Source organism: Ptychodera flava, chromosome 14 (genome assembly GCF_041260155.1).
Source record: "Ptychodera flava strain L36383 chromosome 14, AS_Pfla_20210202, whole genome shotgun sequence".
Classification (NCBI taxonomy): Eukaryota; Metazoa; Hemichordata; class Enteropneusta; family Ptychoderidae; genus Ptychodera; species Ptychodera flava.
Genome location: NC_091941.1, coordinates 36,465,886 through 36,481,721, shown reverse-complemented (window position 1 = coordinate 36,481,721; position 15,836 = coordinate 36,465,886). Strand labels below are relative to the sequence as shown.

Here is a 15,836-nt window from a genome sequence, read left to right as displayed (position 1 = left end):
ACCTCGCTTATGGAATTCTCTGCCATTACATATTCGAGCGGTTCAGTCATTCGATGTTTTTAAAAGTAAACTGAAAACTCACCTTTTTACGTCATTTTATTCATAATTTTTGTAGTTTTTATGATGAATTTTTATAACATGTTGCTAATTTTAACTTTGCTTTTTTACTGTCAGTTTAAAACAATTTTATGTTTTATCCCTCTCTTTGTTGATTTTAAGTGTAAAGCGCATTGAGATTATTTTTAATGTAATGCGCTATATAAGAAATAAAGATTAAGATTAAGATTAAGATTACCAGTGTTGAAAAGTTCTACACTGAAGTGTTTTTGCATATGCTGATAAGGTACAGCCTCAAGTCAAACTAACTAGGGTTCATCAATCCTGGTGAATTGTGCATAAAAATCGATGATGTCATATCTACCGCCAATGGGAACATGCACAACTGGCGATGCGATCCACAGAGAAGTTGCTACTGTGAATGATGACAATCTGATGTCGGACGCACAGTTGCGATAGCAAATATCCATCGTCATTCGATAAGGCATGGATCGTCTAATAAAGGCGATAGGATTGAGTAAGAAGACTGTTGCTTTTGTGCTTTTTCTTTGTCTTCAAATAGCACTCTTGATGTGCATGAACCGGTGGTTTCTCATCCCAATGATGCAACAAAGAGAAACAACGGAGTCAGGAAACTCGATTTGGAAGCAGGCCGGTTTTAACGAGGTACAGTATATATACATGTTAAACTTTCCTTTTTCATTTTTGAAGTTTCTTCTTCATTTTGGGCTTCAGAAGTCTCTCTTCATGTATTGAAAGGCCGAGCTACTTTAACTAGGTTACATTTTTCCTGAGGGCATATTACATTCGGAAATTACCATATGCGTTCATAACATAAAATGAATTAGGTATCGTCCACGCGCTAAACCATTGATGTTAAGCGATATCCATACGAGAGAGAGAGAGAGAGAGAGAGAGAGAGAGAGAGAGAGAGAGAGCAACACAGCCCAATGGTGTATGGGATTAATTTTCTGGAGTCCCTGAAATATTTGCAGATTTGTAGTTAAACACTGTCTAATATAGCAAACCGGTATTAGCATCAGCGGCTGTTCTTTAATTTGCATCATTTCACAAAAGAAAAAAATGTTCATGCCATTTGAATTCGTCCATACCAGTGATCAAACGTTGTGCGGAACATGTTCATACACTTGAAATTTTCATCAAAGATTCATCTTTTATACTGAATGTAGTTCTTGTCGCTGACTTATATTGATTAAGAAACCCCCTTTGAGTCCGCACTTACTACATAGCTAGTGCTGTGCTAAGTTGTGTTGTGTTGTGTTCTGCACGTCGTGTTGTGTTGTGCTGCGTATGTCGTACACTATGTGATATGACTTTTTACAGATGATTTTTGAATACTCGCGTGTTTAAGATATTGCGAACTGAAACATTTTACAGGTGCTTTGCCATATCTAAGTCGTCAGACTCTGTAGTCTGCTTTTGAGTCCAAAATTCATGGCAGATTCGCGAGCTAAGTAGGCTATCCCGATTCTGTACAATATTTGATACAGGGCTCTGAATTTCCATTGCGCTATCTCTATTTAATTTGTAAATCGTTTTTTTATCTTTTGAATGATTAAACTGAAGAGACGATAAGGTTGATTTAGTGCGCTTGCAATAATCTTCTCTGCCGGAGGACATACCCTCAATGTGAGTGGAATCCGCTCAATATTAGAATATAGCGAGGATCTAGCAGTTAGTGCCATATGCCATGGAGTGTGCCGAAGCATGCGTATTACCAACTGCGGCGTATGTATATCGTAGTATTACTGTGCTTTTAATCTGACAGTATCAAGTATTATTTATGCGCAGATTAAACGTAAGGCTGTTACAGATTATTGTTCCTCTATTGCAGTCTACTCCACCACTTATCACCAGAAAGTCGGCGATTATAACTGAGTGACTAGGCGAGTTGGAAGGGTCATAATGTTTCATGGAACGGTTTCCGGGAGGTCGATACCATTAGTGCATGAATCAGCATGGGGTCGCTAATTTTTGTGCAATGGAAGGCCAACTGTAATATTGTAAAACACTGCGCTGAAACGTTTATGCAGCGACACGAGGAATTATAGTTAAAATGCCTAAAAGAATATATGGATGCGGTACTGTTGTTTTGGTTGTACTTGCGTTGTCAAATACATCCTTCGCATAATTGTCCAGAACCATAAACAAAATTTGCATGGCTTTTCACGTTATAAAGATAACTTTAATAATTTTCTTATTAAAATATTTTGCGGATTTGTACTTAAACACTGTCTAATATAGCAAACCGGTATTAGCATCAGCGGCTGTTCTTTAATTTGCATCATTTCATGAAAAGAAAAAAATGTTTCATGCCTTTGAATTCGTCCATACCAGTGATCAAACGTTGTGCGGAACATGTTCATACACTTGAAATTTTCATCAGAGATTCATCTTTTCATCTGAATGTAGTTCTTGTCGCTGACATTAGGCCTAGGCCTATATTGATTAAGAAACCCCCTTTGAGTCCGCACTTACTATACCAGCTAGTGCTGTGCTAATTGGGTTGTGTTGTGTTCTGCACGTCGTGTCGTGTTGTGCTGCGTATGTCGTACACTATGTGATATTTAGGGGTTATAACACGAAGTTTGGGCGATACCGCGTCGTATTCGAGTGATGTGTCCGTATTTTGACGAGTTGCGCAGCAACGTGTAAAAATGCGGACATATCACGAGATTACGATGCGGTATCGACCAAACTTCGTGTTATAACCCCTTTATCATACATGTATGCTTTGGTTATGACTGTTTTCCTACAGACGCTCCGAAAGTAGCAACAAAATCGACTTGAAGTCGACCTTGCTTCCTCCAGGCTGTACTTATAAAAAGTTGGTTGCTAAGGAGTGATGACAACCGTATCACTTCTTGATATTATTCCGCTATTGGGCCATTCCACTGCAAAGGAGGGTTTATGGAGCACTTTTACAGCAAACAATTTATTACGATGTCGACACAGGTTTTCACAATTTGAAGAAGATTTATCTTTAGTTAAAAATGACGGTGGATGTAAAACATAGGCGGAAGTTCACAAAATGGGTGTGTTTTCGTGTTTTAATACATAACCTCATCCCTGCGTGAAAGTTATGAGGCCGCCAAAATCGGGTCAAAATACTCGCGCCACACTCAAACTCTTATCGAGTATGAACAGCTTAGAGCACAGAGCAAGCAGCTAGAGCTACGACATCTATGAATGCACATACAGTGGATAAAATACCCGTACCACTACCAGTCAGTTTATCTCGAAGAACTATACATGTTCCCAGGCGTCAAATATGCCGAATTTACCATCTCAGTAAGCGGATTAGTGAAAACATGAAGTAACTCGTTCGTGATTTTGTTGCTGTACGAATAAAAGTACATTGCAAAGGTATTTCCGTCTTCTGCTCGTATATTTTCCTTCCTGGCTTGCCTAAATAGAACTAAACTTCCTTGAACAACCGAAGCGAAAGTTTGACTTTCCCTAGATGGCACACTGTATCTGAAACCCGCACCGCATCGGTGCCACCGGCCACCAGACACGATCATGACCTGTGAACTGACAAATCGGAAATATCATGTGCACCTTCAACCTTGTCTGTCGCGAGTATTTTCACTTTCAGTGCAGTTGGATTTTCGTGGCTCATTTACGACTGTAAACGATGTAATTCACCGCCCAGATACTTTAAGCTCATCAACAGGAAACTTGTCGCAAACCGATTCTATCATGATGCTCTGTCAACCGAGATCTTTACGTGTAATGATACTTCCATCTATGGTGTAATCTTCAGCAGCGTAGATGACACGAAAACACTGCACCGTGCACCGCCACAGGACCGGCCGTGAATTGACAGGTGTCGGCAAATTATACAAATTTTCAATACGTTTGTTTGTATGTTTTTTGTGCCTAAGGGCAATGCCCATGAAGTGACTGCAAACAACAAAATTTTGACCATATAATCATAATGACGTTTCGGATTGTCATTTGTCTTATTCGCTCAGCTGTTTATATGTATATACATGGTATATACAAACGAAGGTCATGCATACAGCGAAGGTCACGTGTTCGCGTCGCTGTAAGTAGTTCGGTAATACAGTGAAAATATAATTCGTATTTTCACTAGTTAAAATATGGGCTCATATCAGTACCGTCTGAACAATAGAAGAATGGCAATACAGCATAGCATGTATGATAAGACTTTTTACAGATGATTTTTGAATACTCGCGTGTTTAAGATATTGCGAAGTGAAACATTTTACAGGTGCTTTGCCATATCTAAGTCGTCAGACTCTGTAGTCTGCTTTTGAGTCCAAAATTCATGGCAGATTCGCGAGCTAAGTAGGCTATCCCGATTCTGTACAATATTTGATACAGGGCTCTGAATTTCCATTGCGCTATCTCTATTTAATTTGTAAATCGTTTTTTATCTTTTGAATGATTAGACTGAAGAGACAGGATAAGGTTTATTTAGTGCGCTCGCAATAATCTTCTCTGCCGGAGGACATACCCTCAATGTGAGTGGAATCCGCTCAATATTAGAATATAGCGAGGATCTAGCACTTAGTGCAATATGCCATGCAGTGTGCCGAAGCATGCGTATTACCAACTGCGGCGTATGTATATCGTAGTATTACTGTGCTTTTAATCTGACAGTATCAAGTATTATTTATGCGCAGATTAAACGTAAGGCTGTTACAGATTATTGTTCCTCTATTGCAGTCTACTCCACCACTTATCACCAGAAAGTCGGCGATTATAACTGAGTGACTAGGCGAGTTGAAGGGTCATAATGTTTCATGGAACGGTTTCCGGGAGGTCGATACCATTAGTGCATGAATCAGCATGGGGTCGCTAATTTTTGTGCAATGGAAGGCCAACTGTAATATTGTAAAACACTGCGCTGAAACGTTAATGCAGCAACATGAGGACTTTTAAGTGTAAGCGGTAATAATTAAAATGCCTAGAAGAATATATGGATATATGGATGCGGCACTGTAGTTTTGGTTGTACTTGTGCTGTCAAATACATCCTTCGCATAATTGTCCAAAACCATAAACAAAATTTGCATGGCTTTTCACGTTATAAAGATAACTTTAATAATTTTCTTATTAAAAGTATTGTAACACAAATATGACACTATGAAACGTTACTTTTCTTTATAACAATAGAACAACCTCCTTGAAAAGTATGCTGCTCATGTTACACTGAACGCGTTTTGCATTGAATACAATGTGGAAAGAATGCAAATGACACATTTCAATAACCAAAAAACCCCAAATTGTATAGAATCATTCTTCAGGGAGCTTTCAGTAATTACAGGGGGTGTGGGCCGGGGGAATTTCGCGCACACCTGTACCGTAAAATGTGACCCTCTCCTATTCTCATGTCTAAAATGTGACCATCTCAGTTATCCGACATTCTAAAACTTGATGCTCCCCCCAACTACTGCGGTATTCTCCCCAGGAATAACTGAAACGGTGTCAGCTAATTTACATAACGATATTTCAATTGTTATGTTAGAGACAAATTACAGAGGGGAGGGCTGGTGGTTTTTTTTTGAGGGACAGTCGCAATTTATCACGCAAGAATTTTTGAAAGATATGGTATTTCATACATTTGAGAGAGGCTCACCATATTTTGTGCAACTATAAGAAAGCAAGATGTGGCTGATTTAGTGCTTAATCCAAAATATCAAATCATAGTACATGGAGTCTATCAGACAAATTATTGACAATTTTCCCCCACAAAACATGCTATATCTGTATATTATATATGTTTGATAATGTATTTAAATGTACTTTGCTTGAATTGGGAAGTAAAATGTGCATTTGTGTACAAGAAATTGATTTCTGAATTTCATCTAAAAAGTTGGTTCATTATCCATGGTGTCTATTATGAAACTATAATAGTTTTTTTCCAATACAAAAATAGGTAAATTTTTTGCATTTGTGTACTCTTGATTATTTATATTTATGTTCTTGATTAGACTAGAGTGGTAACAATGATCTATGGTTGTGCAAGAAATTTGATTTTGGAATTTCACCGAAATGTCGATTCACTATGCATGGCGGTCTATGATGAAACTATGAATATTTTTTTTTCAGTACAAAATTAGATAAATCTGTGCATTTATGTATGCTTGATTATTTACATTGTTGTTCTAGATTAGACTAGAGTGGTTACAAGTCCATGGTGTGCAAGAAATTTGATTTTGGAATTTCACTTAAAAGTTGATTTACTGTACATGGTAGTCTATGAGAGAACTATGCACACTTTTTCCAATATAAAACTGACAATATCTTTGCATTTATGGACATTTGATAATTGATATACACTTTTCCACCTGTTGCATATGTTTTTGTCTCTTGTCTTTTATCAGTTTTAACTGTTCAAGGTGTTTAATGTAGGATACCACTGCATCTTCTTTGCTTGTGAAACTTGTGGATAATGTGTACGTATTTTGTTGGTGATTTCCTATTCAGGAAATATCACACGGACAATCAAAGTTTTGGCCATAAAATCAGCTTCTGTTAAAAGTGACCCTCCCCCAAGATAGGTTTATAAAAAGTGACCCTCCCCCTTGAACTGTTTTCTAAAAAGTGACCCTTCCCCCAATTCCCCCAGCCCACCCCCTGTAATTACTGAAGGCTCCCTTACCATAGCTGCTGCAATTATTAAAAATTCCAAATAAAGAAAGCATGAATAGGTCTCTATCAATGTTTCAGCAATTAGTGAACAAAGCATCATGACAGTTAAGTACTGGATCAGTTTATGTTACTTCAACTACACTATTCTAAACACGTTTGAAAGAAACATTGGGTATGGCGATAGAAAAATGCAATAGTTTACGGCGGCGACTCTTTTTACCTGTGAAACACTCTTTGCTGTGCCCATTTACTACCCATTTGTTCGGTATGATGTAATTAATACCTCATGATAGCAGATACAAGGTTAGAATTTTATTACCCTTGCTTACAACTGGTGCTCACAATTAAAAATAGTGATGGTACACTAACCCACGATACGGACATCATTAATATTAAAATGACGTTTCTTACAATCATCAATACTAGCAAAGTGATTTTATACTGAAAATCTTAAACTTCTACCTATAAATGCATAACAATATTGACAGGAAAGCACTGCTTGAGTTCAGGGGAAAAATACGAAGTAACGTCATGTTTAAAGCTGTGTGACCCGAAGGTCCTTCAAAATAATATGTATTACTGCCTTGCCACATGGCTTTTAGACTTGAAGGCAGGTTTGGCATGTGGTAAATGGTAGGATGGCAATGGTCTCCTGCCACGAGGACTCGCAAACTCATATGTTGAGGGAATAATAATTGTATTGCATGCCTTCAGACGACCATTTTTGTCGGATATTTAGGGAAAAGGACAGACTATTCATGCATTCTTTCACTCTATTCCGTCACATTGTTCAATGTGAACATCAAGAAAGCGTCAATAGCATGAAGCGTGGGTAGTATTTTTACGTAATTGCTGACTCAAAAGCAGACAAACGCAGCAATTCCAAATTAGCTCGATAAACTTAATATCCAGAAAAGAAGCCTACGATAAGGCTGCAGGCTAATATTGCTAATCGGAACTAAATATCGAACGATGTATTCAGATACGTATGCAAGACTTTCAACAAAACACAGATTACTATGTGAACAATACATTTCGTCTGAACTATTGCGAACAAGAAAGAAAAACTAAACGAAGTTCTTGCCTCTGATGTCATCGACCCGGGTAACCATGGTGAAAGGCCGTGTATAGATTTCTCGGGACCTAAAATTCCCCGCGTTTCCCTTATCAATTAGGTGTGTTTATGGTGGCAGACCAAATGTAAATACTGTGTTATAAGGCACACAGCTGATGCATGTTTTTATCTTTGTCTCTTACTGGCATCGTTTTTCCCTTCTCGTAAACGTCGGATGTCTGTGGAAGGGAACCAGTTGTTCATCTTTCTTTTAAAGGGAGGGTGTCGTCGGATCTGCGCGTGTGCAACTTTCTTTAATTACAAACAATGCATTTCATGCGTGATATCTTAGATGCGTCACGTCAACATAGCTGCAACATTTAAATTTTAGGATATTTATTGCTAACAAGCATGTTTTAACTTTTATCAATCGCCAACGTACCCTAGATACAGTGTTTACATCGGTCGTAGGGGTCCCTTGGAACCTTTGAGCAGAGTTCCGACGACACCTTCCCTTTAAGTGTTGTACACAGAATGTTAAATGATGATTCCCTGATGGTGCAACGTTCTTCTTTTACAGAAGTAAATGTATGGATTTACTTCATATTTGCTTAATCATGGCAGGTCCTGTCGATATCCATGGTACTGCTGGAAGGTATCATTTAAGTATAATTAGTTTGTGTTTCCTTTACAGTCTCACGTTAAAGAAGCGAGCCTGACACATTCCAACAACAAACCCGTCCGAATACTGTGTTTCATACCCACCGCACCCGATAATGGCGAACGACTTACCGCAGTGAGAGAAACTTGGGGCAAACGAGTTGATAAAATGCTGTTTTTAAGCAGCGTAACAAATCAGAACCAGACGCTCATCGGCCTCAATGTAACAGAAGGTTATCATTTCGTGTGGGGGAAAGTAAAGGCCGCTTACAAGTACATCTATGAGCACCATATAAACGATGCTGACTGGTTTATGAAAGCCGATGGTGACACATACGTCATCGTTGAAAATCTGCGAAAAATGCTAGAGCGGGAAAACACGACACAACTCATACTCTTTGCTAACAGAGTAAGGAACGCAAACAATCTCAACGTCACTCATGCGGACGGAGGTGCAGGCTATGTCATCAGTAAGGCCGCGTTGAGAAAATTGGTGGAGATCGGATTGAAAAACGATTCTTTATGCTCTCCGGAAGAAGGAGGTCCCGACGACGTAAAACTCACCCGGTGTTTGGAGAGGCTTGGTGTTCCACATCGCGATTCGAGGGACGAACATGGAAAACAACGATTCTTTCATTTCTCAGTGGAAATGTACTTTAACATGTCTGTATCTAAGTACAGGGCCAAGATTGAATATTATCCTACTGTTCAGGTAGGTTGTTATAATCTGTTATCCTAGCTAAAACGTATCCCATGTAAACTCTTATTACGGTTAAGTTTTGCGTGCTTATAGTAAATAAATAAAAAAATGAACGAAAGATTAACGTTTTGTTACATGATAGGAACGATATTGAAATAATTGGCCACGGATAAAGTAATTGAGAATTCTTTGTTAGTTCACTACAGTGACGATTGCAACTTTTACCACCAGCTAAAATAAATTCATTAAACTAATTCTCTGTGCCCGTTTTACATGCACCTATATCTCAAGTTATTTTAATGGTGTTTTAAAATAACTTGCTACAACAAGATTGAAGTAATTAAGCATTTTACTTCAGCCAATTTCAAATGTGCATTTAATGAACTTTTTAGTTCGGGATATATATCAGGATTAACTTGATGGAAGTTAGCGAAACATGCTATGTAACTTTATAAGAGTAGGTTACCACAATATTGAAAGTCATCAAGTATTTTCACTTCAGCTAATCACTAATTTGCATATTGAGGGAACCTTTCGAAATTAGGGATATACATCGGGATTGACTTGCTCAAAATTGAGGAAGCTTGTTTCGTACATTGAAGAAACTGTAATGCCCAAAGTAGGTGGAGATTTCGTGGAACATCTAATACTAATTTGCATATTCAGCGAACTTTTCTTATCACAGATTTATATCTTGAAGGCCTAATCAAAATTGAAAAAACCTGCTATGTTCTTTAAAGATACTGCAATATGACATTATTGAAGTTATTTTTCCTTTTTAATTTTAGCTAATTACTAATTTCCGTATTTAACGAACTTTGCTAATTAGGCATGTATATCTCCATTGATTTAACAAAAATTGTCGAAACTTTATATATATATATATATATTTGATACCATGACATAAGTCAGTTTTGAATTTGTGAAACGTCTTATCACTAATTTGCATATGTAACGAACTTTCCATATTAGGGATATATGTTTCTTGACTTCGTCAAAGTCGATTGAGCACGCTATGGACGTTGAAGAACTCTGATCAAATATTAATGAAAGTTGTAAAGCATTTTTACATCAGCAAGTTACAAATTTGCATATTTAACGGACTTTCCTATATAGCGATATAAGACTGAGGGACTCGAAAAAGGTTTTGACACGTGCTATGTATATTGATGAGAAAATTATGTTGTATAAGTGAAGATATTTTGCATCATCATGTCAGCTTATTTATAATTTGTATATGTATTATGGTTTAACAGTTTGGCATATATAGCTTGAAGGACTTAACCAAAGGCAATTACAGTTGCTATATAAAGAAGTGATAAAGTGACAGCAGTCACAGAAATTTAGCATTTTTATTTCAGCTAGTTGAGTATTCATATACTTAATGACCTTGAAATTAATATATGCTGAATACTGTTCATGATGCTGACCATAACACTTTCAATGAAGTTGCAAATACGTGGCAAAAGTTTAAATTCAACTGCAATATATACTGAAACACGTGAGCATTTTCAGTACATATCTGGTTTACATTGTTGCGAATTGCAGTTTGCCCCTACATTTATGAAATCTCCCTCCACGAATGGCAATCCTGTCCATAAACCTTTTCTTTTAGTTATCAGAAAAGGCAGATTTTATGCAGTGAATCGAGCTGAAGACAATGTTTTAGACACAATGTGCCCATACAGCAAACGATATAGGACGAACCATAGACCCTAAAGACGAACACAGCATGAAATCAGTGTCGGCGAATTCTGTGGATGTATGGCGGTACAGACCTCTTGTCAGACCATGCGATGGCATTGCATATGTAAGATGAGGATCGTTTATGTCATAATTAATTTGATATATTTGAGCGAAGCTCGCCATCACTACGCTCAAAAAGGGTTAAAGTAGCTTTACCTATTAGAATTGTATGCTAAAAAACCGGTTAAAATATATTCTAACTGCGATAAACATCTCAAAGCTAAACAATGAAGACGAAGTTCCACAACTACGGCCTATCACAAATAAAAATGTGCATTTCCAGTAACAAAATCCACCATTATGCAATCAATAATCCCTGCGAATTTTAGCGAAAAAGCCACATCTTTTATTGTTGACTTGACTATAACGTAAGTGGAAACGAGCTCTGAATAATTATGCTATTGCTATAGGAAATGTCCAGAAACATTTTGGCCTTAGTTTTCTGGTATGTGCTTTCGGTTCATCTTTTTTCTGGCGATAAATAATTTACCACTCATTTTAACTTTGCTTTCTTTGTCTCTACCACTCTATATCTGTCTGTCTGTGAATGTGTCTGTCCACCCTCCTTCACTCATCCTCTTTTTCTTTCTCATTTCCAGGGCAAAGATTGCTGCTCAGAGAATTTAGTGAGCATGCATAAAATTTCTCCTGCGAATATGTATATGTTTGATTATCTGCTATACAAAGTGCGCCCTCAATCACAGAGGTGTTGATGGACACCTGGAGTCAATTACGAGCCCAGAGTGAGGATCTGTGAAGAACCTTCCTCTTGTGATACCTTCATCAGCAGCAGCCGTAAATGCATGATGTACTTATTTATGTTAAAGAAACCGGAAGTCGTCCCTATAATAATGTTGATCCCTATTTCAAACGAAGGTCATTTGATTCGTTGATGTAGTTTCATTTCACACTCCGTGAATTTAACATTTTCTTTATGAAGTAAGTCAAGATAAAATGCTACTGTTGTGAATTTCGAGAGTGGGTTGAAAACACATAATTTTCGCAATTAACCGATAAACAGTATGAGAGACACTCGATGAATCCGTAACCCTGGAAAATTCCTCAGTGAAGTGTGCGATGTCGTCAATGCATAGAAAAATATATGGACTAGTATTACTGCTTAATAAACTTGAAAATGTAATTTTAAGTACACAATTCTTCTCAATTCACATTCTAAATGATTTCGAAAATTATATTCGAGCCTTGCTCTGACGTCGCTGCTTTGAATATTGGAACTTCTGGAACTTTCTTTTCTGTGTCAGAATATGTTTATGTATTGATGATTTAATAAGTATTTCCCTGTCATACATACTTTAATGAACAACGGGGAGACTAAGTGCATCCGTCATATTGAACAAAACGATATTGATTTTCCGATGGAAACTTTTCTGAGAGAATGGCCGATTCACTCTGTCAGAAGTTGCTTCCTTTCAGTATATTACATTGAGACCGTACTATTATGGTAATTTTACGATAACTTCTGAAACTTTCAGTTAAAATATCAAAAAGGTGTGTCTAAAATGTTATTATAAAGTTACCTAAATTCGAAGAAATCAAAATGATTGTGACTAATTCATTATACTTCAAGACAATTCACAAAGAAAGTTTATCTTGGTGTGACTATAGCAACATGTTCCTTTCTGAAATTTGAATATTCAACCCTTGACAATGAGTTGTGGCGTTTTGGTTACAGGATTGTTCGTTAATGTACCATAGCTTCCTTTCACATAACTGCTTTGCACATTTGAACATTTCGTCATTTCTGAGTATCTTTTTATCTTTTGATTGCATTTCCTTCTTTCATCTTCCTTTTTCGCGGGTTAATGAATAAATAAATTATATCAGTGAACTTTAAAAATCACCTCATATTGGTTGCTGCGTGTAATTTAAGACATAGAAACGAACAAGGTAATTAACCACCCAAAAGGGCAGATGTTAAAAGAGCCATTAATTCATTCTAAGCACACGTTGCAACTTTTGCACTTCATTCAGAGAAAAAGAACGAAACATAAATATCCTCAGACACGGTGTACTCAAATTCGCCTGTCATGACATGTCATCGATAGCCGACTTCCTTTGATTTACACTATTGTGGAGAAACCAGGGAAATGGAAAAATCACGAATTTTGAGTAAAAAAATGTGTAAATGGAGATTCGAAAACAACACTTTTTCAGTTTTCCTTCAGCTACTAAATCTCTATGGAAAGATCCAGGTATACAAATAACTTCGCAGAAATTAACAGAGCTCAGTAACATAAATATAAATTACATGAAGGTCCATGCATCTTGTAATCATCAGAGGATTGCGAGATGCATGATACTCAAGTAATTACATATTATTCCATGATATATATTCTTCGTTCAGCGAAGGAAAATACCACTGACTTAAATGACCGTGGCACCACTTGTCTTCGACTTGTGGTGGCAACGTCAACTACTTGTGGAATGACATGAGTACGCCGTTAGCATGTGATCAATATATCATTATTGATCGTCTTTCTCGTGAGCGAGGAATACGTTTGTGTACCACCCTGTGCCCTCTACCTGGTCTGTACTCCCCATTCGACCCTGCACGTTGAAATGCTTACAGAACCCACGATAATGCGATCAGCTTTGGTTTTTTTCCGAAATACTTCACATAATTCCTTTCGAATATACTGGCGTTATAGACTTGGAATTTACATTGTTTTGATTATTATTGCCGTAGTCTATGAAAATATCGATTTCACGACACGACATTTGGATGCTCAGCATGCACACTTGACATTTCCCCTCCCTTTGTTGTAGTGAAAACTGTAAGTCATGGTCTAGGACGTGAAAGTACTCTGGTACGTTGAAAGTTCAGGTGGCAGTTGAGATATACGAATACGAAGAAAACTAAAGCACAAGGACTCGATTTTTGTCCAGTGGGTGTATTTTGTCTGACTCCAATGGTACTAACTGATTTTTACATTTTTTTTAAAAGTAGGACACATATCGCATGAGAAATACCGGCCGTCGACACAAAAATTTCCGACGTACCACGGGATGTCGTGACGTACAAGGATCAGAGAATAGTTTTTCAAGAGATGACGTAGGTGGCTTGTGCCTGTGATAACAGATACACAAATTTGGTTTTAGTTGAAGTAGTGACAGCACCTTTCATTTGACTGTTTTCCAAACATTACACTTTCCTTGCTTTGTGTTTCCTTCTTACCATCAGTTTCATGAAAGTAAGCCGATGTTGATTCATAATTGTAATATCTTCATATGATAGACATACGTGTCTACTCTATATGTTTATTATTTAAAGCTTTACAAGTTTATTGCTGTTATAATTAAGTTCATTCTTTTCATTCCATTTTCATTTTCATGACGCGACATTACAAAAGATATAAAAAAAGAATTACTACATTTTATTTCGGTTGGCATAAATAGATAGATAGATAGATAGATAGATAGATAGATAGATAGATAGATAGATAGAAACATACATACATATGTATACGCAAGTTTGCGAGTGAACCCTTATATATTTGACGTAAATGCTGTTTACCTTATATTGAACAGCACGGATAATGTCGTATTATCTTTACCATTGTGGACAAGCTCCATAAAAGCGAATTTGCATATGCTGATGAGCTACAGCCTCAAGTGAAACTATGAAGAGTAATGAATCCTTGTGAATTGTACAGAAAAACCATTGATGTAATATTTACAGCCAATGGGAAAATGCACAACTGGTGATGTCGTCTACAGAGACTTTGCTTGCGTGAATGATCACAATCTCGCGTCGGACGCACACTTGCGATAGCAAAGCGTCCATCGATGTAGGGCATAGATCCTCTAATCAAGTTGCACGGATTGTTTAGAAAGACTTTGGCTTTTGTGCTTTTTCTTTTTCTTTAAATGGCACTTTTGATGTTCAGGAATCGGTGGTTTCTCATTCCAAGGATGGGACAAAGAGAAAAAAAATGGAGTCAAGAGACTCGATTTGGAAGAAGGCTGGTTTTAAGGAGTTGAGTATATAAACATGTTAAACTTAGCTATTTTTTCACTTTTAAAGTTCCTTCTTTATTTTTAGTCACAGAAGTCTCTCTTCATTTGATTAACGGCCGGCGTACTATTAATTAGCTTACATTTTCTCTGAGGGCACATTACATTCAGAATGAGTTCATAAAATAGCTAGGTTTCTTCCATCGCGCATATGCTTTTACAATACTTGGTGATCCATTTATTCGTATATTTCATTATAAACATACCCAAATGTACAAAAATTAATCAACTTTTATTCTTAACGCGGAAGTCTTGTGCCAAAATCTATCAACTCTTAGTAGATTTGTCACTTTAATCGCGCTGAAGGAGGATTGAGCATTCGTTCGGCACAAACACCAAGTTCATTCCCGTAATTATACAAAGGGTATAAGAATTATCGAAGGGAGTGTGAAACACCCCACCTTAGCCCATGGGAGTGTGTAAGTATTTTCTCACATTCCTGGCCACCGGGAGTGCGGGATCGACAGTGTGAGAAAAATCGATCCCACACTCTCAGAAACCGTCGCACACTCTGCTGTAAATATAACACGACCTCTGATTGGATGATAACAGTCTGTTTTGTTCCACGCGCAAATGCTATCCAATGGCACGACGAGTAACACACAGACCAGAACAACAAAGTAAGCAGGTCAAAGTACAGTGGCAGACGACAGACTTGTCACGATTTTGGATAATGTTGTAAATGTCCAATGTGAATTTAACGCGTTTTTGTGGTCATGTGAGAAAAAGAATCTCACATACCAAGGACCTGGGACCAGATTTCTCACACTCGTTGGGGATATTTTGTCTCACACTCGCCTGAGTAGAAAATGGGCTGAACGCCAGCATTTTTCAATGCACAATCGGGTGAAGGGCAATGTTATCGGTACATAATATCGCGAGGGACGAGCCGCAGGCGAGTGTGAGACAAAATATCCCAAACGAGTGTGAGAAATCTGAT

The 15,836-nt window shown here is 37.5% G+C and overlaps 1 protein-coding gene across 1 annotated transcript; it reads left to right on the top strand.

Annotated features, from left to right (window-relative positions):
* Positions 1–438: 438 nt before the first annotated feature.
* LOC139150327 (glycoprotein-N-acetylgalactosamine 3-beta-galactosyltransferase 1-like) lies at positions 439–12,714 on the top strand. Its single transcript, XM_070722627.1, has 3 exons — positions 439–723; positions 8,450–9,127; positions 11,461–12,714. Exons 1-3 carry the CDS (start codon positions 544–546, stop codon positions 11,572–11,574), a joined length of 972 nt encoding a protein of 323 aa, XP_070578728.1. The 5' UTR covers positions 439–543; the 3' UTR covers positions 11,575–12,714.
* The last annotated feature ends 3,122 nt before the right edge of the window (positions 12,715–15,836 follow it).

Bases quoted from the DNA above. Each gene is read 5' to 3' on its own strand.
- LOC139150327 (XM_070722627.1), top strand. From the start codon at position 544: ATGGATCGTCTAATAAAGGCGATAGGATTGAGTAAGAAGACTGTTGCT. The intron at 724-8,449 runs GTACAGTATATA...TTTCCTTTACAG, and splicing joins AGCAGGCCGGTTTTAACGAG to TCTCACGTTAAAGAAGCGAG. The intron at 9,128-11,460 runs GTAGGTTGTTAT...TCTCATTTCCAG, and splicing joins AATATTATCCTACTGTTCAG to GGCAAAGATTGCTGCTCAGA.